Here is a 20,370-nt window from a genome sequence, read left to right as displayed (position 1 = left end):
TTATCCTTCCCTTTAAATCCCATTTCCTGAGCCGCTGCAGCAGAAACAGTTCTCTGGCCCCAGAGATATTGCAACTGTGCTTCCCAAAGGCCACTGGGATCTTTTAAGTGGGGGTGCTGGCAGGATGCCTGATATCAAACATCAAAGCTGGAAAGGAGAGACTTCCCTGCTCCTTTGACCATACAACCAAAGCACTCTGCTGGAGTGCTTGCTGCTAAAACCAGCAACCAGAGTGACTCTGGAGATTCTGAGTCATTCGGGTCATGGTTGTCCCAAAGGTGATGTTTCTTTTTTTGCAAGAGACAACTGGACTTTCTTTTTTTTTTTTCTTTGAGGATGTTTCACTTCTCATCCAAGAAGCTTCTTCAGCTCTGACTGGATAGTGAGGAAGGGAAAGAGTTATATTCCTTGCAGACAGCTGGTCATTTACATTCTTGAGGCCACCTGGGGGTTTATCTGTGTACTCAGGATCACTTGAGTAGTGCAAATGGATGTGTAGCCTTCTTGGAACTGCTAAAAGGACTGTTGTAGACTGGAGATAGATGATGTCGTATCCCCCTCCCTCTGCTGAGAGAGGGTTGTTCACATAGATAGCCTCATTGACCCCTCTTTCAAACCAGTGGTCCTCTCTGTCCAACCAAGTGGACTTTGCTGTCTTCAAAAGAATGGCCGTTGTCTTTTAAATGCAGATGGACTGCTGAATCTTGTCCTGATGGGTTTGTTCTCCTATGTTGTGCCATGTTTTGTTTCCCCAATGCATATAGCAGAGTGACATACAAGATTTTTTAAAAAGGGAAAGAATTGTTGTCGTTAGTTGCAAAGTCATGTCCAACTCATTGCAAACCCATGGACAACGTTCCTGCAGGCCTTCCTATCCTTTATCATCTTCTGGAGTCCATTTAAGTTCACACCTACTGCTTCAGTGACTCCATCCAGCCACCTCATTCTTTGTCGTCCCCTTCTTCTATTGCCCAGCATTAGGATCTTCTCCAGTGAGTCCTTCCTTCTCATTAGGTCGCCAAAGTATTTGAGTTTCATCTTCAGGATCTTCATCTTCAGGATCTGGCTCGATTTCCTCTAGGACTGACCAGTGTGATCGCCTTGCAGTCCAAGGGACTCACAGAAGGGAAAGAATAGGGAATTTTAAAAAACTGGTAAGAAAGAGGCCCTTGGGCTTCCTACATGAAAAAGTTTAGGTTCTCATTAACTCAGAAATGAGACAAACAACTCCCCCCCAACACACACACAGTCCACCCACATACACTGTTTAAATTATATGGGAAAACCTCAATGCTTTCCTACAACAGTCCAATATCAGCTGAGGTGGGTGGAGAATGAGCTTGCCTATCACTGCTTAAGGAGCATATAGGATTTGTTGATGTTTTCAGGAGTACTCCCCAGTTGACTCCTAATCAACCAGGTCCCTCTACCGTGTGCGCTCACCTGCTACTTATCAAAATATTTGTCAGTATAAGTATTGTATAGATAATACTCAATGTCACCTCTGAGCATGAACTTCAAATCTGAACAAGAGAATGAGTCCTGTGCCGGAGGGACTTGACAACCTGATTTAGAAGAAGGGTTAGAGACACAGAAGGAGAGAAGAACAAGCTAAGAAGTTTAGTTTGCTTTTTTTTTTTTTTTGGCCCTTGATCTGCTGAGGGCAACATCAGTCATTGCAAGAGTGCCCCAAAGAAAACTGACAGCTTCCACGTCCCTGCCTTTGCTCATTAAAACAAGCAGATGCTCCTAGCGAAATACCTCTGCCCAAGCTTTGCAATGTCCCTTAAGCCTAGCTCTTGTAGAAGGACAACTGCAATGTCAGGCTCCCTCCTGCAGCCTCAACAAGAAGGACAATGAAGCCCAGATGTGGGGAGATCCAAGAAATAAAAATCCAGGCAATGAAGGAGTACAGCTGGATTTGGGCTCAGCTATTTACTCCAGGAGAACATCATAAACAAGGATTTTAGGATAGAGCAATCCTATCAAAGATTCTGATTAGTGGAACTAGAAGTATCAGGAAAGGATCCCAAAGGAGTTCTTGTTCTGTATAGCTTAGATCTGGACGAGAGAAGGTTCAGGGCAGAGTGTAGGGCACATCATGGGTGATGGGCTGGTTTGATGTTGAGGGACTTGCAGGGAGATGAAGTTGGTGCATAGCGAAGCTAAAACCAAGGGTTTTATCCCCAGATTCCAGGTTCGCTCTCCAGCCACTAAATCCTAGCAGGCTTCAGCCCACGGAGCTATGTATCAAAACACAGCCTTCTGGAATTTCATTGAATTTCATTTCAACTGTTTTCTCTTTGAATAGTTCTTCTTAAGCCCCGAGAAGGATGAGCTAAGGATTGACAGGCTAAATAATGCTCAATAACAGGCTTAACTTGAAGCCTCTAGAGGGTGCACACAAGGACGGACATACACACAGATATTAACTGGAAGAGTAATCTCGGAGCAGTGGTTAGGCAGGGGAGAAGGGTGCTGACTCTCTCTCAGTGCGGATCTTCCTCGGCAGCTTTTCTCCTAAGCCTGCCTCCTCACCCAGCTGCTGGAAACAAGCAGAAGCAGTAATTCTCCCTGGCTGCCAGGGAGACGAACCCTGTGTCAGGCTGCTGGCCTGCCTATGATGGAGTGTTCTCATTATAGCAGTGCCCTCCCTCGCCTCTGAAGACTTTCCCCAACTTCAATTACTTAAAGGTTCCAGACAGTGCTTCCTCCACCTCCTAAAGCGCATTTGTCTTAATGCAATCCTTGCTACGAGGACCACCATTAAGATGCCCTGGCAGTGTTCCCCTTAATGCCTCAACAGGGTGCTGCAAGTGGTGACAATGGAGATCAGAACAAAAGCAAAGGAGGAAGGAGGGGAGCTGCAGGCACGTTGCTTCTTGCTTCTAAGAATAGCAGGACAGCCAAAACGGGGGTGGGGTCTCTTATTCTGGATCCAGGAGAAGAGGATAGGGCCATGATGGTGAACCTATGGCACGCGTGCCACAGGTGGTGTGCAGAGCCATTTGTGCCGGCATGCAAGCTGCAGGCAAACTTACCTCACTGCGCATGCGTACGCCTCACAGCTGATTTTCGGACAGTTTGAGGCCTTTTTCGGCCTCCCAGAGGCTTGAGGAAGGCTTCTGCAGGCTTCTCAGGCTTTGCAAGCCAAAAACTAGGCCCGTTTTGTCACTTCCTGTTTTTCCAGAAATACCGGAAGTGACGAAACGGGCCTAGTTTTTGGCCTGCAGAAGCTTGCAGAAGCCTTCCTCAAGCCTCTGGGAAGCCTAAAAAGGCCTCAAACTGGCCGAAAATAAGCTGTGAGGCACAGTGCAGGTAAGGGGGTGGTGGGGGTGGGTGAGTTGGGATTGCCCGGGCATGCGTAGGGGACGTGGGGAGGTTGCACATTACCTTCTGGGTGCTGACACGCGAGCGTGAGCGTGCAAGCACGCACACAATTTTTGGCACAGGAGTCCAAAAAGGTTAGCCACTGCTGGGATAGGAAGCTTACCCATTAGCACTTGCTTACCATTGGAGTGGGGGGAGGAAGAAGAGAGGAAGCAGATAGTACAAGCACACCTGATGCTATAAGATGCATATAACAACAGATATTCTGATTGCAATAGCAAGGTCAGAAGGAGGAGTCCCAAGAAATGGGAAGCCTGTGGCCCTCCACATGTTGCCAAGTACAGGAAATCAAGAATCCAAGCCATTCAAATGAATATATAGGTTTACTGCTAGCCTAAGATGTCTACAATAATCTGACAGTCAAAGCAAATTGGCAGTAGATAAGAGTCAATGGGAATTCAATCTGGGCTGCACTTAAATCTCTTGTGAGCCGGAAGGGATTCAAGGCTAATGATCCATTTGACCCCTCCATCAGATTCAGCTGCCAGAAGTGCTGGGAGCTGTGGTTCAGTAACATTTGGAGGATCAGTTTCCCCTTCTCTGTCTTTCCTTCTGGCACTTCTAGGAAGCTGCTTTAAGATGTTTGGACATTGGAAGAATGGTACATTGAAAAAGACAGTTCTGTGTCCTCTAGCCAATGAATAAAATTATTTTGAATTGATTTGAATAGAAGAGACTATTGTGACTTTCTCCTTGGTAATTCCTTGATTAGGATATTGTTTTCTGCTTGATTGTTTGTTTGGTGTTAATCCCTGCTTATCTGGGTGTGAACTGCTGAAAAGGATGTGTTCTGTCTTTTTGTTTCCTTTGTTATTGTCTCTTTAGAATGGTCCATAAATGTTATTTATCTCTATGTGTCTATTGGTGGCTGATTGCCAAGCTTCCAAGAATTCCCTAGTGTTTTTGGATTTAGTGTGGTCTAGAATTGTCCCAGTTTCCTAGTTGAAATTCTGGTTGAGTCTGTCCATGCACTGCAAAATTAAGATTTTATTGTACCTTCTGATTTCTTGTTCATATTTATAGATGCATTCCGCTAATCTTCTGCCTGTCTGCTCTACATAGTGGGTGTTACACTCTTTATACTGTATATGGTAAATGAGGCCTCTTTTTTCTTTTCTTCTTGAGCTACTGGAACCTTTGGTTTACTTAAGATGTAAACTTTTGGTTTACCTTGGGCTTTAATTGGTTTGTGTACTACAATGACGTCATGTGATTGTAATAGTCTGTTGGTTGTTTCTGAGATGTTTTTGATGTATAGTAGTACTATCCTTCTCGTAGCTTGTGTTGATTGTGCTGTAGTGGGTTGAGCATTAGGCACTTTTTGATAAAGTTGCATGGGTTTCCATTTTGTTAGAAGATGTTGTATAGGCAGTCTGTTTCTTTCTTCTGGGGTTCTAAGTTATTTCAGTGCATTTGTGCTCATCTGAATAATGTGCTTACCCAGCTTCTTTTGTGGGAAGTTGAGTTGTTACTTCAGTAATGGAGCACTTGATTAGTGTGGGTTGTTTTTTCTGATAGACTTGTGTTTCTAATTTTGCTATCATTTCCCCTGCTTATGAGGATATCCAGGAAGGATAATTTGCTGTTTTTCTTTTCTTTTTTTTCCCTTATGAATTTTATACCTTTGAAAATGTTGTTGGCTGTTTCATATGTCTCTTTTAGTTGTTCCTTTTTTATTATGAGAAAAGCTGTCATCTACATACCGGAACCATTCTTTTGGGGTACCCCCTATGGTTTTTAGATGCTGCATTACAATCTCTGCTATGCATCTTGAGGGTAGTGGTCTCATTGGTGTTCCTGTGATTTATGTTTGACCTTGGAGGGCTGGGGTGTGTGTGGCATGGCTGGGGTGGGTGTTGCCATGGTGGGCATGACAGGGGACTCGTGTCAGGGCACTTGTGGTGGCCAAGACCCTCCCGAGACCCTCCCTCACTCTCATTATAATCTCCTTCCTTCCTTTTCTTCTTTTTCCTTCCCTCATTCTCCTTTCTTCTTCCTTCCCCTTTCCTTATTTTTCCTTCCTTACTCTCTTCCACCTTCCTAACTTTTTCTTTGTCTTTCCTCTTTCCCTTTCTCCTTTCCTGTCCCTTCTTGCATGCTCAAATACAAAAGGGGAAACATTTCTACTTTTTTTTGTTTTTAATTTGTTTTGATAGAGGACTGCAGGAAACCACTGCGACCAAAAAAGGGTCGTCCCCCTCCAGCTCAATTTTCACTTCGCAGAGGCACTGCGGGCCAGTCCTTTGGTTTTTCCAGGCCAGATCTAAGTACCCTCTGGGCCAGATCTGGCCCACGGGCCTAGGGTTTGACACCCCTGCTCTAGGTTTATGGAGGTAAAGAGTGCTGGGATGCTGAATGAAATAATAATTTTATCTTCTTTCATTTTTAAGTTCAATTTTATGGAGGCACAGTAGTGGGGAGTTGATAAAACATTTGCTCCCTCTGTAAGATGTTCAAGCTTTTTGTAGGTTCTTTGACTATGACCCTACAAAACAGTACCAAGGATTCTATCTGAATTCAATGAATCAATAAATTCAGGACAAAACCTCATCCTGTGCAGCTCTTTCAGGGAAAGCAATGGAGAAGGTGAAGTATAGAGGGCAAAATGTTGTCCAAATAAAAGCAGAAGTTGGACAGTATACAACCCAAAATGTATATACATTGCCTGTTAGCTTTTGGGACCGAGGCTTCACCCACGCAACTGCTATGCTCCCATCTTGGAGCCAACAGGTGTTCTGACCCAAACCTTGTTCCAAGGAAACAAACACCAAACAGAGGTAAAAGCAAAACCTTTTAATGCTTCTATGCAAATTCCATTTATTCACAGTTAAAAGGCTATGAAAACTAATCATCTCTGATAAGAACGAGCCTTGCAAAAGTTGTGCAAGGCTGCCAAGAACATTAGATTAAGTTGCCAAGATATATTCAAAACAAAGTCTCCAAACACAAACCAGAATAGTCCGAAAGTCCACAAGGCTTGAAGTGCAAGAACTTCTTTGCTTCCTGCAAAGAATCCCGGTCTCTCAGGCTGGCTTTTATTTTCTTGAAGGAGGGGGCCATTATCTTGCAGCCTTACTCCCAAGTCACCCGTGCTGCTGCAGCTGCTCTTTCCTTTGAGCAATCCTGCGCACACACGCACTGGGCACAGGCTCCTTGGGGACCTCTTCATCACTGCTGCCAGCCCCCACAACCTCCAAAGGCAGCACCCCACTCTCCGATGGTCCTGGCCCCATCCCTGCCTCCCACGCAGGCCCCTCATCCGAGTCCTCGCTCTCCGAGGCCTCAGCCATCCGCACCTGCTGCCGAAGAGCCACAACAACAGGAAATCATGTTGCCCTAAATCTTTTTGCTCCTGTAGCACACACACACCTACCACTAATCCTCAACTTACAATTATAATTGAGCCTGGCAATTATGATTATAAGTCATGACAATCATAAAGTGGGTCATCATTTGACTGGGCCCAATTTCATGACTTTTTTGCGGTGGTTGTTAAGCAAATGCGGCAGTTGTTAAGGGAAGCCATTATTCACTCTGGTTTTTTTTTTCTTTCTTTCTTTCTGGAAACCAGAAATAAATAGCAGTTCCCCCCAAAAAAAAAAACCTTTGTAAATTGCATAAAATGACAGTGGGATGCTGCAAATGGCTATAAATGTGGGCCAGTGGTTGAGAGCCCAAAATGCGGTCATGTGACTGTGGTGGTGGTGGCTGTCAGAACTTCAGAATTGGGTCATAAGTACCTTTTGGGGGGGGGTGTCTATCGTAAGTTCAAGCAATTGTTAAGCGACCAGTTGTAAATCAAGGACTATCTGTGCTGCCATTGTAATTGTGCTGCCCTGCACTCCAGACAGCCTTAACTTACCTTCCCTTGGCTAGAATTCCAGCCCCAGCCAACATCATCCACCATGTGAAAAGCGTATTCCAATTAGCAGGCACAATAATTATTAATAATAATTCTGAATGGCCTGCATTTTTTCTCACCTCTTTCCTAAAACTGTTTTTCTAAACTGTGAATTGAGCAGTTGACTGTTTGACCACCAGATGGCAGCAAAGAATTAAAGATGTTTCCACCTGTTGGCTGCCATCTCTTGATCCTTCAGATTTATGCTGTCTTTGGGTAACTTACTGCTTAAGACAGGGGTCCTCACACTTGGCAACTTTAAGACTTGTGGACTTCAACTCCCAGAAGGCCACAAGTCTTAAAGTTGACATCTTTGGAGACCTCTTGCTGAAGAGCTGAAGGAAAAGAAAGGAGAAGCCAGGACCCTGGAAGCAGTGCTGAGAAAGGAATTATCCACAAGGCAGACTCAAAACATGCATGAGATACAGGGAATCTTCAACTCACAACTGTTTGTGTAGTGACCCTTTGAAGTTACAACAGAACCAGTGGTGGGATTCAAATTTTTTTACTACCGGTTCTGTGGGCGTGGCTTGGTGGGCATGGCAGGGGAAGGATACTGTAAAATCCCATTCCCTCCCCACCCCACTATCCTGCTTTCCAGCTCCATTCTCCTGTGCAGGGCAACCAAAGAAGACCCAGCCGATCAGCTGGGACTCGGGAGGCAAAGAATAGGTGGGGGGTGCGGCCCGTCAGAGGTGGTATTTGCCAGTTCTCTGAACTACTCAAAAAATCTGCAATCGGTTCTCCAGAACTGGTCAGAATCTGCTGAATACCACCTCTGAACAGAACTGAAAAAAGTAACTTACAACCAGTCCTCACACTTAAGATCATCACAGCATCCTTGCAGTTAAAATTTGGACATTTGGCACCAGCATGTCTTGACAAAGGTTATAGCTTCCCAAGGACATGTGACCACCATGCAGTCTTCCCAGATGGTTTCCAACAGGCAAAGCCAATAGGGGAAGCCAGGTTTGCTTAACAGACTGTCATGATTCACTTAACAATCATAGCAAAAGAGATTTGCAATTGGGCACAACTCATTGAACTGTGTTGGAATGCAATGGAAATTCTAGTCCCAACTGTGGTGAGTCAAAGACCACCTGAAATTGTTTTCCATTTAAGGCAGGGAGGCTGGTCCATTTCAGAACATTCTTTAGGTCAGCCTAAAAAAGGAGGGAAGATGTATGGAAGCTAGGATTCCAATGTCCCTTATAGCCAGAAGACGATGGAGGAATGAGAGAACAAATCAGAGACCAGATGGAAAAGGTGGCCCCACAGGAAACTGGCTGAACTGATTTCAGACCCGTGGGTCTCAGTCCACCTGCACATCTGGAGCAGAGGTGGGATTCAGCAGGTTCTGACCAGTTCTGGAGAACCAGTAGCGGAAATTTTGAGTAGTTCAGAGAACCAGCAAATACCACCTCTGACTGGCCCCACCTCCATCTATTCTCTGCCTCCCGAGTCCCAGCTGATTGGCTGGGTCTTCTCTTGTTGCCCTGCACAGGAGAACAGAGCTGGAAAGCAGGTTAGTGGGATGGGGAAGGAATGGAGATTTTATAGTATCCTTCCCCTGCCACACCTACCATACCACACCCACAGAACCGGTAGTAAAAAAAATTGAATCCCACCACTGATCTGGAGGTAGGATAAAGAGGGAAACATGATTTCTGGAGCAGAGCAATCAACCTGTCCTTGGGCTGCCTCAGCTACAAGTGGATGATGAGTTACAGGAGAGTACAAGACAGTTGATGGCTCTGCTGATGGCTCTGCCTTCTGCCAGAACAAGGAGGTTTTGTGTAGGTTTGTTCCAATTCATGAGTCAAGAAAAGCACTTTGAAGATGCTGCAGGACTGTAAACTGTTTTAAGACCTTAGCAACTTGCAGAAGTGCAACGTCAACTCCCAAAATGCCTCAGCCAACATGACCGGCTGGAGAACTTTGGGAAATGAACTCTAGACATATTTAAGTTGCCAAGGGTGGGAAACACTGTCCTAAAAGAAGGAATGTCAACCTCATGTTGCCAAGTCAGCCTAATGACTTCAAGCAATCCTAAGAGATGAGGCGATGCCTGGTTGCCAGAGATAAACAAAGTTCACCCATTGGTCTGGCCAACTTCTGTGTATGAAATGGGGAAAGCTTTGTGGTTCTTTGTTTCATGCATCAAAACATCTATTTTTTGAACTTTTACCTCCCTGTCCACAAAGGAATGGCACTCAGAGCTTTAAGAGGAGCTGAGACCTAACTGACCTCTTAAGAACCCCGGCCTTGGGATCATAAGATCACCTTCAGCTCTTGGGTTTGAAGGGAGAGTGCAAGCAGAGTGCAGAGCTGGCTGCTTTCTTTGTTAATGCCTGAATTTTGCCCAATGCAGCCTTAACAATACTGTTTTAACTCCAAGCAGATAGGTCAAATTCTAAAGTTGTCATGTCCATCCTGTAATCCTGGACAGCTAATAATGCGGCCCTACAAGATTGTACATTGTTAACATTATTATGTGATTTATATATTTATATTATATCAGAATGGTCAAACAAATGGCAACTTCAAATCTCAACAAATAAATGCTCTGTCTTACATATTGGCAAAAAAAAATCAGAAAATAAAATACAAGCTGAATAGTCAAGCCCTTGTTGATGATCCAAACTCTGTCAAGGATCTTGGAGTACTCATCTCTAATGATCTGAGTGCTAGAGCCCACTGTAACTACATAGGCTGTGCGGAAACACAAGGCTTGCATTGCTTGCATTGTGAACAACATGAGGTAGTGAGGGGGGGGGGGAAAGGGCAGGGGGGGGGGACTTGCCCCACTCACCCCATGCACCTTGCCTGGCCACCGGACTGCTTCTTTCCGCTTCTTTCTTCTTCCGCTTTTGGCTGCATGCAAGGAAAGCAGCAAAAGTCTTTCTTTCTGTCCCGCAAACTCCACCAGAAATGATTCTTTGGGATCCTGCAAGGCCTCCTGCTCCAAGAGGCTGCGCTGGCAAAGACTCACTTCTGGTGGAGTTTGGGGGAGAGAAAGAAAGACTTCTGCTGCTTCTGCTGCTTTTCTTGCATGAAGCCAAAAGCCTCTTCCCCGCCCCCCCGCCCCCGAGAACAGAGCTGGAGACTATATAAAGAATGATCGATCAATAGGGAAACAGGGTGGGGAATTTTCCTGCAGACTTTCGGGGGGATTTTCCCAGGGTCTCTGGTCCACAGGATTTAAAATTATGAGTTTGGTGGTCCCTGTGGTCCAAAAGGTTGGTGACCCCTTGCTCTAGATGCCAAAGGCCTATATGCTGTAGTTGAACCAACCGTGAAAAGAAGTGTTGTGTGTTTGCAAAGGTCTGGGTGCTAGAGTATTTTTTGCATACCCGAAGCTCTAGTATAGGGGTGTCAAACACGCGGTGTCACGTTATCGTCACATGACAGATCGCAACATTTTTTCCCCTTCGCTAAAACAGGGGGAGGCGTGGTGAGTGCATGACACTTCCAGCTCGCGGGCCATGCATTTGACACCCCCGCTCTAGTATAATTCTTAACATCTCTAAGTAAAAAGAAACATCTTACTCCATTGACCATTGTGATCTAGCTGCACAAGCAAGCATTGTAATATGTAGAAGCCCGATTCCTTTTTCCTGTGTCTACTAATTTAGCCGATTTAGGGGAGCTATGCAGGATCAGCTTGTATTAGTACTGGGATGGGGGGGGGGGGAACCACTTATAAATTTCAAAGTTGTTAATTGGACTAGAAAGTAAAAATAAAAAATAAAAATTAACCTAAGAAGCATCCTGTAAGTAAATTGCCTTTATAACTGCCACTAAAACGGCACAAAAGGTCATAATCACCAAGTGTAAAGCTTGACTCAGGGGTGTCTTTATTTTATACCTGATAACCAGCAGGTGACACCCAAGAGTCTCCAGCCGGAGGGACCAAGCAGGCGGTTCACAAACAGTTAAGTCACCTGAACACTTCAGGAGTTCAGATTATGCTGATCTAGCACTGGCAGGAAAAGAAAGTCCCATTTCCTCACCATTCCCCTCTGGGCCCCAAAGAGCTGCCCATCTTGCATGTTCTCATCTCCCCTTTTAGGTGGATCAGCAGCGACCAAGCGGCATGAAATTACTCTGTGGCAGCTACTTAATGGTCTCCCAAGCGCAGGGCAAAGAAACCACAAAGTAAGAGAGGAAGAGAACATTGCAAGCGCAGGAGAGGAACCGCCTTCATTAGCCAAGGTCGTCTGCTACCTATAGCTTTGTTCTGCCTGGCTGCCCCCAATCCCAAATCGGCAGTGACAGTTTTCTGGGAGAGAATCCTCACCCCGGATAGCCTTTCTTTAAAGGGATGTCCTATATTTTCAAATAGTTCTCCTTTTTCTATACTAGCTCCATTGCATCTGGCCAACGCTCCACATTTTTCAGTCCAAAAGATCCACTGGAGGTTAAAAACTTTTTTTAAAAAAAATAAGCAGCTCTGTTTGGCACACCTTTGTACTGTTACCCGAACAATTCTTCACTTTTGCTCGTCCAAACACGCCCCCCAGTCTCTTGGTGGCAAAAGTTTGCCGCCTTTTTCCTCAAGTCCCAGTTCCTGCACCTTGAACAGCAGGCATTAATCCACTTTCATGCTTATCGCTCTGTCATGAAAAGCTTCTCTTGCTGATTTCCACAGATCAAAGTATTACTACAAGACCGAGAGCAGGGCGACTCGTCTGGTTTTTAACCTTTTTTTAATTAGCTGAACTCAAGCCTTTGATATGCCATTGAACCATTTCTTCTGGTTACTAAGCCAATGAGTGGTGCCAGCAACTTTTTTTTCCTCCTTGAAAACAACTCTTAAGACTTAAGCAGCTGAAGCCCCATTCTCCTGTCATTGTTAAGTCCTTAGTTAGCCACCAGCTCTAGAAGTTCACAGAGTCTGTCAGGTACGGGGGAAAAAAAAGAAAAACTGGTGATCTTACAAGAGGGCCATTAGTAACAGAAGCTGCTAATCCCTCTGAAATTCAGAAAAATTCACTGTTCGTGAGCAAAAGCAGAGCTCCCCATTTAGCCAGCCAGAGGATTTTGAGGGGGCCCTGGCAGAATATATCAGAAATAGTCACCGTTTGCTCCCATCAAACAAGGAAAAAAGATTCCAGGCTTGCCCCAAGCCATGCCCATCAAAGACACATGGTGTTGACCTTTCCTACCTACGGCTTTTTCTCTCAAGTCAAAAGTGTCCACGTACGACCACAATTGAGCCCCAAAATCATGAGAGACATTTGCGAAGTGAGTCCTGCCCCGTTTTATGACTTTTCCTTGCCACATCGGTCAGGTGAATCGCTGCAGCTGTTAAATTAGTAACGCAGTTGTGAAGTGAATCCGGCTTCCCCATTGACTTTGCTTGTCAGGTCACCAGAGGCGATCACTGGACAACCGTCCTAAAAGTGAACCGGTTGTCAAGCCTCTGAACGTAAATCACGTGACCATGGAGGTGCTGCAATGGTCATAAGTGTGAAAAATGGTCATCAGTCACTTTTTTTCAGGGCCGTTGCAACTTCGAGCGATCACTGGGCAAACTGTTGTAAGTCGAGGACTAGCGGTATGTTTGTCTCCAGGTTGTTAATGGAGTTTCAGTTCTCATCTTTCTTTGGGCCTCTATATAGTGGTGGGATTCAAAACATTTTACTGCCGGTTCTGTGGGCGGGGCTTGGTGGGCATGGCAGGTGACGGATGCTGCACAATCCCATTCCCTCCCCACCCCACTAACCTGCTTTCCAGCTCTGTTCTCCTGTGCAAGGCAACCAAAGAAGACCCAGCCAATCAGCTGGGACTCTGGAGGCAGAGAATAGATGGGGGCAGGGCCAGTCAGAGGTGGGATTTGCCGGTTCTCTGAACTGCTCAAAATTTCTGCTACCGGTTCTCCAGAAGCTGTCAGAACTCGCTGAATACCACCTCTGAGTCTATATATGCTTAAAGGCTCTATCAAATGTAAGGTACTGGAAGAGGCAGCCAATCAACACAGTCCTGATTCCTGCTCTCTGATTCAGTTAAAGGATATGGGAAGCTATCGAATCTCCCTTTATGTCCCAGTCTTGTGAAGTGCTCACTTCTAGGTCTGCAGCGGACAAGATTGCCACACAAAGCAAAAAGGAAAGTCACTCTCACTTTTGTTGCCCTGCTCTCAATGCAGTCCCTGGGACATAATGGGATTAGTTGGTTTTAAGGTGTTACTTTAGTGTGGCATGTGAAATAAGCTCAGTGATGTCCTCGTTTGCTTCAGAGCAGCAAACCACCATTCACAAAGGGGGCTTGTGGCTGACATAGCAGGACTTGTGTTGAATCTGATATGTAAATACAGTTTAGGACAGGTCACATAGCAGCCACGCAAACTCCCAATGGACATACTGGGGGTACTTATGAGTCAGTTTTGAAGTTCCAATGGTCACACGACCGCCTATCAGGCGCTTAGCAAGTGGCTCACATTTATGGCCATTTGCAGCATCCTGAAATGACATGAGCACATGTTATGATGTTTTTGCTAAAAACCAGCATTTAGTTCTGGTCTTTGGAAAAACCAGCCCATAACAAACAATTGGTTCGTTTAATAACCATGGCTTTTGACTGTGGCATTCACTTAATGACTGCTACGAAACCATCATAAAAATGGGTCTGTCACATAGGTGACCCATTTTACAATCATTACAACTTATAACCATTATGGTTGTAATTCAGGGATTACCTATAGGATATATGTCAGCTTGGTTTGTGGTTTCCTGATTTATTTTAGGTTTGTTTTCTTTTCCATATATATACTACTGAACTCTCATAACCTTTAACAGGGCAAAATTCTGCATCATAGGCCAGCAATTTTTGAACCAGAGTACTTCAAATGAGCTAACTTACAGAACTTGTGCTAAATTTGAGACTTGTGACTCCCGGGGGAATGACATATAGGAAACTTGTGGCTGTTTCAATACTGCCAGGCTGTTGCTGCAGTCATGTCATCTCCATCTTTAGAATGCCATGACAGTTTCCCAGCCACTCTTGCAATCCTTCCTCCCTTCCTCACCCAGCAGCAGCCACTTATCTGCCTGCTGGAAAGGAGAGGGGGGAGAAGGGAGGGGAGAGAGAGAGAGAGGGAGGGAAGAATAGGAAAAGAGGAACCCCTGCTCACCCTTCCTAGCCCACGCCATACCTCCATGCTCTGTGTGAATTGTGCTGCCCCACACACACCTTCCTAAATGCAGACTTCCGGATCCATGCCACCCCTCTCCACTCACCACCCCTTACCTGCACAGCACATCTGGCACATTCCCAAGCACCTACAGACATCCTTCCCAACCCGAATGCCACCTCTTGGGTACTTCTGCAACCCCCCCACACACACACACCCTTCTCTGCCCACACCATCCCCTTCATGACCCTGCACAATAGATGCAGCCCTTGCAATGCACCCCAGTGCACCCTTCCCAACCCATGCTGTCCAGCTACATGCCCTCCCCAACCCATGTGGCACCTTTTCCCCACACCTGTACACCCTTTCTAACCTCCATGGCATGTTTCGCATACTGCCCTATACCCCCTCTCCCCTCCTCTCCCATGACAGCAGCCACTTACTTGCCTTTGGTCTTGGAGGAGGGAGGGAGGGAGGGAAAGAAGGAAAGATTTCCCTGCCAGATTCCCACAAGGAAACTAAGTGGGAAATCTGGCAGGAAGTCAGAAGCCATTATCACTCCCGCTGCTTTTTCTTTTCCCCACCCTCGGTCACTCTGTTTCTCTGTGTAGTTAAGGAAATACCTCTGAAATGATGACCCAACAGGGAGCAGGTTGGTCTAGTATACTGCATGGGAGGAAAGGTCTCCATGGGTGAGTCAAAAATTGCAAAATGAGGGGTACAGCACAAAAGGCTCAGGGCTCTAATCAAGAGGCTGTGCCGGCCACCTTGCAGATTATGGCACGCATCTTTGAAGATTGCACTGAGTGAGAATAAACTTGAACTCAGCTCACTTGATATGATACATGTTCATACTTTCTTCACAAAGTAATGGCAGCTAACATTAGTGACTCGATAATTACAGTCTTTGGATATTTCATCATGGAACATGTCAATGACCACATAACACAGGTTTCTCAAGCATGGAGCTTTCCAAAGCTAAGCAGATTGCAATTCCCAGAGCACCTAGTTAGCAAGGCCAATTATGACATGTCTGTATGGCTGTAACTTTGTTGCTTATATCCTAATGATTTTTATTGACTGTTTTCTAGTATGATTTGATTGCTTATTGTACCCTATGACTATTACCGTGTTTCTCCAACAATACAGCCTCCACCAATAGGAAGCCCCAGCATGATTTATTGGCATAAAATCAAATTAAGCCCCTCCTCCCAAATTAAGGTCCATATTAAACATGCTAAATGGGGGGGGGAATGGTGGGGGGGCTTGCCGTTAGGAAGTACTTTGTTGCATGCCTGGATATGGTGCTGCCTGCGTTGGTGGGGCACTTCATATCGGGAGACCTTCCGCCACTGTTGCTTTCCCTTCTCCCTTACTGCCGTGGCGTTAGAGCAATGCCGGGGTGTTTGGCGCAGCCATGTGCGGCCAGTCAGGGCTCCTCCCTGCAACTGGAGCCCTGAGGAGACACTTGGCTTCAGGCGCTCCTATTGCCACCTTCCCTTTGCCTTCGAAGGTAAAGCAAATTATTTTAAAAACCTCCGCTCATCCCGCCAGGGCTGCACCGGAGCCGTGCGGGCTGGGCAGAGCCAGGAAACCGAGCCACGGGTGTTTCCTGGCTCTGCCCAGCCCGCACGGCTCGGCGCGGCCCTGGTGGGATGAGCAGAGGGCTCGGGAGGCGCTGCTGCCTTGGTGAGAGCTCTGCCGCCGGGCAGGAGGGCCCGCCTGTCAGCTGCACTGGGCGCCCCAGGCGGAGCGCCAAGAGCTTTGCCTGGGGCACCCAGCGCAGCTGACAGGCGGGCCCTCCTTCCCGGCAGCAGAGCTCTCACCAAGGCAGTGAGCACCTCCTGCTGGATCTCCCATCCCACCAGGGCTGCGCCGGAGCCGTGCGGGCTGGGCAGAGCTGGGAAAGTGAGCTGCGGCTCACTTTCCCAGCTCTGCCCAGCCCGCATGGCTCCAGCGTGGCCCTCGTGGGATGAGCGGAGGTTTTTAAAATAATTCGCTTTACCTTCAAAGGCAAAGGGAAGGCGGCGACCGGAGCACCTGAAGCCAAGTGTCTCCTCAGGCCTCCGGTTGCACGGAGGAGCCCTGACTGGCAGCACATGGCTGCGCCAAACACTGCGGCGTTGCTCTAACAAGGGAGAAGAGAAAGCAATGGTGGCGGAAGGTCTCCCGAACATCCAAGCTGTCGCCGCCTGCCTACCCGAGGATGCAAGGGGGGGAGGGGTTAAGTCACCCCCGAAAAGACAGCCTAGCTGTTTTTTCGAGGGTCAAAAAAAATAAGGCCTGGCCTTATTATGTGAGAAACATGGTATTAAGTGTTGTACTTTATGATTCTTGGCTCTTGATGAATGTATCTTTTCTTTTATGTGCCCTGAGAGCATTTGCACCAAAGACAAATTCCTTCTCTGTCCAATCACACTTGGCCAATAAAGAATTCTAATTCTATTCTATTCTATTATGAGAGTTGCAATGCTGGTCGTTCTGGAAGGGGGTTTACTGGGGAATTCTGGTATTCCAACTTTTGGGTTGAATTATGAATTTAATAAGATTCCTAAGATCACCGTTCAAGGCAACTTTACTTCTGTGAATTGCAGTCTGAAGAGGTTCAAACGGTCCTGAGTTTCACAGCATCTCTGTCCAGAAAACAGCCATGTAGAATTTCAAGGATAAAACACAAGACTTTGACAATCTTGGTGATAACACATGATTTAAATCGGAAGGGCAGGGTTTTTTTTAGAGATTCCTGTATCCTTTCAATCCAACCATACACAAAAGCTGCAGGAGGTTGGAACTTTGCAGCAACATGCTGGGTGCAGGAAACAGTTCAGCAGGGGCCTGGCTTCGGTAGGCTGAGTTGTGGGGTGGGGGGGAGAGGAGGAGGCGATGAGAAGGAGAGATGCTTGTCCTTCCCTCAGCATTTCCCCTCCCAGCCCTACACAGAAACCAAGGAAGCTGATGAATTATTAAACAGGCCCTCTCCAAGGCGCCTGGGTCAGACTTCTGTGCTGCTATAGGCTGTACACTGATACCCAGGCTGATCTTCTAGAATTGACAGGGAACAGCTACTCAGCCTAGCACAGCCACAGACTCTCAACTTTGGGCCAGAAGGTCAGAGAACTGACGTTTTCCGAGACCTTTGCTTCCTTGTGCTGGATCTAGAGGGGTTTGGAGAAGAGTTTGAGACTCCACAAAGCTGCCTTGGAGAAGATGGTCATCAGTTCCTCCAGACACTCCTTGCAACCGGCCATCTTCCAAATTCTCTGTTTTGGAGCCATCTAATTTTCCTGCTTGGCATCGTCATTCCAGCTTCGTTTCTTCTTTTTATTCCTTCTCCCTGTTTCTTTCGTCCAATCCCAGCCCTTCTCTCCCCTCCTTCTGGCATCTCCCAATCTTACTTCAGCTACTGTCTCTTCCTTCCCTTTCCCTAATGATTCACCTCTGACCTCCAGCGCTAAGAAATCCTGGGGGAGTCCTGTTAATAGCCAGTCAGGGAAGGGGCTGCTGGCAAGAAACCTGCTGGCAAGAAAGGACAGAATGCCGATCCAGTTATTCTGCACCATCTCCTTCTCCTCCAGCCAAGAGAAACATACCGTCAAGGGTCCCGCTGAAAGTGATAACGACAAATCTCTTTATGACCATCACAACCCAGAAGGCTCAGAGAAGGACTCCAAAGAGGAGGAGGAAGAACTAGGGGAGAAAGATGAAGGAACAGCCCCAAATCTGGCAGCCTTTGCCAACAACTGTACCTTGCATGGCGCCAACCATATCTTCATAGGGAATGGGTTTGGAGTCCGCCAGAGCCTCTGGGCAGGTGCGTTCCTGATCTCTCTGTCCATTTTCTTATCCCAGGCAGTGGGGCGTATTTTTTACTATCTGGAATACCATCATATCACACAGCTGGATGAACAGGAAAGTCCACAGCTGACTTTCCCGGCTGTCACTTTCTGCAATATCAATCGCATCCGAGGGTCCCAGCTCACCTACAATTACTTGTCTTACATTTCACCGCTTTTGGGCTATGATGTGGGTACCTACCTGGAAGCAGGCTTCCCACTGGCTACACCTAGTTTTGACGTGCCCGAGGAGCCCCTCAATCTGCTTAACTTTTATGACCGCAGCAGCCATCAGCTGGAGGACATGATGCTGGCTTGTAGGTATCGTGGGGAAATTTGCAGGCCTGAAGATTTTACTATGGTGAGTGATGATTGCCTAATTTCTGTAGTATCCGTGATGGGAAGAAAACTGAATTTTGCCGAGAGTCTTAGCTGCTAGCTGGTTGGTAGAATACTTCCTTTCTGAGGATTAACTGAAAAAGTTACAAAAAATGTAATCAAGTTTTTGACCTTCTCAGAACTTTTCTACAAGATGGATGTGAAGTAACGATATATGGGAAGGGCAGGAGAGAAAATTGGTCATAATGAAAAAGCACCTTTGCCAAGAACAGATTGTACCAATGTTAATATTTATTTCGCCATATTTATTGACAGAAATAGGCTTGGAAAAGACACTACAGTCAAAACACCTCCCTCGGGAACAGAAACAACTTGATCAAATGTCTAGCTACCATTTTGCTTTAATTCTGCTCAAGCATTAAAATGTACTGGATTAAATTAAAACAATACATGGGTTTTAAACAGCATTCCGCCCATAGTTTCTGTTTAGCAATCGGAGTTAGGGGTTAAATGAAAAAGCAGATAAATGTTTCCACATCAATAGTAGGGCGTTGAGGGAGTTATATTCCAAAATATGTTGAGGACACCAAGATTAGGACATACATCTGAAAGGTTTTGCATCTAGATCTAATTTCAGTTTTCTTTTGGGAGGTGGGGAAAGCAGTTGTAAATAATAGGTTAGCGTTCATCGTCCTTCAATTGCATTTGGGTGCCTCAGTTCACCTAGAATGGCTTATTACATGATACTGTGACTATAATTAGTATTACAACGATTGATAAACAATTATGGAAGATGAGAGTTGCCTTTACATGATATCTACACAATCTGCTGAGTGACTTTTTTCATGCTTAAAATTAAAGCATTGCTTGGTAGAAATATCAACATCAGATATCAGCACTAAAAACCTTTCTTTCCTGTTTTTTTTTATTCTTTCTCTTTACTTATATGCGGGAAATGTCCATTTCTTAACTATTCAATGTCTCAATATTTACATTCTATGGATAATTTTAAAGATCCACCTCTGGCTTGGCAGGCTAGTTTTCCACAGACTGTCCTGATGCAATCTGATCCTAAAAGTATCAGCCAGCACATTGACTTGCATCATCTATCATTGTATTGGTTGTTCATAATTGTTAAACAAAAAATAAAAGGCATATTTCCTGGTTCTGTCCACTTATCAAACATGACTCCAGCCCTCCCCTTATGTTTGTGTGAAAGACTCGTATGCCTTTCCAGATTTTCCAATTTAAGCAATGCGTGGGAGAGGATTTCCCCAGCAATAAATTGTTTTGTGTTGAATTGTTCAGAGGAGCAACGGTCTTGATTGAAAAGCACCGTACCATCATCTGTGCTGGAATAAAATGTAATATGTATGATAATCAGTTAAATGGAAAAGAGTTAACAGCCTAAAAAAATAAATACTGTAAATTGGCTGACAGGTCAAGTTATTTCTCTTGAGGTTTGCAAAGAAGTGCTCGGGTTTAAAAGAAGAAGAGGGGAGAGGTGGCAGCTCGATCTATGTATTTCAAAGCATTTCTGCATTTTAATACACAGGAGCCCTGCTCAAAGGAATAGCTGGTAACCCTACTTCTAGGCCATGCAAGGCACGTGTGAAAAGCCCTAATCCCAATCCTGGGACGAAGGCTCGTTTCTCCTACTATGCCATGCCAGATCCTGCTTTTTTGTGTGAGTTTTACCTGTCTCTGGTGTTCAAAGCAGGGGTCTCCAACTTTGGTGACTTTACGACTTGTGGACTTCCACTCCCAGAATT

The 20,370-nt window shown here is 45.8% G+C and overlaps 1 protein-coding gene across 3 annotated transcripts in view; it reads left to right on the top strand.

The window, feature by feature from the left end:
* ASIC1 (acid sensing ion channel subunit 1) overlaps positions 1-20,370 on the top strand; it is a 224,358-nt gene that overhangs the window by 141,599 nt on the left and 62,389 nt on the right. The window contains exon 1 of one of the 3 annotated variants that reach the window (XM_026717475.2): positions 17,381-18,620. The exons of the other annotated variants lie outside the window; for them this stretch is intronic. Coding sequence (XP_026573260.1) covers positions 17,961-18,620 — 660 coding nt within the window. The 5' untranslated portion in view covers positions 17,381-17,960. Of the gene's footprint in view, positions 1-17,380; positions 18,621-20,370 lie in introns of those variants that run through there. 3 annotated transcript variants of the gene reach the window in all.

The sequence above is a fragment of the Pseudonaja textilis genome, chromosome 2 (assembly GCF_049901715.1).
Source record: "Pseudonaja textilis isolate UNSWEBS1 chromosome 2, rPseTex1.2, whole genome shotgun sequence".
Taxonomy (NCBI): domain Eukaryota; kingdom Metazoa; phylum Chordata; class Lepidosauria; order Squamata; family Elapidae; genus Pseudonaja; species Pseudonaja textilis.
Note: the sequence above shows the minus strand (reverse complement) of the source record. Positions and strands in the feature narration are given on the sequence as shown.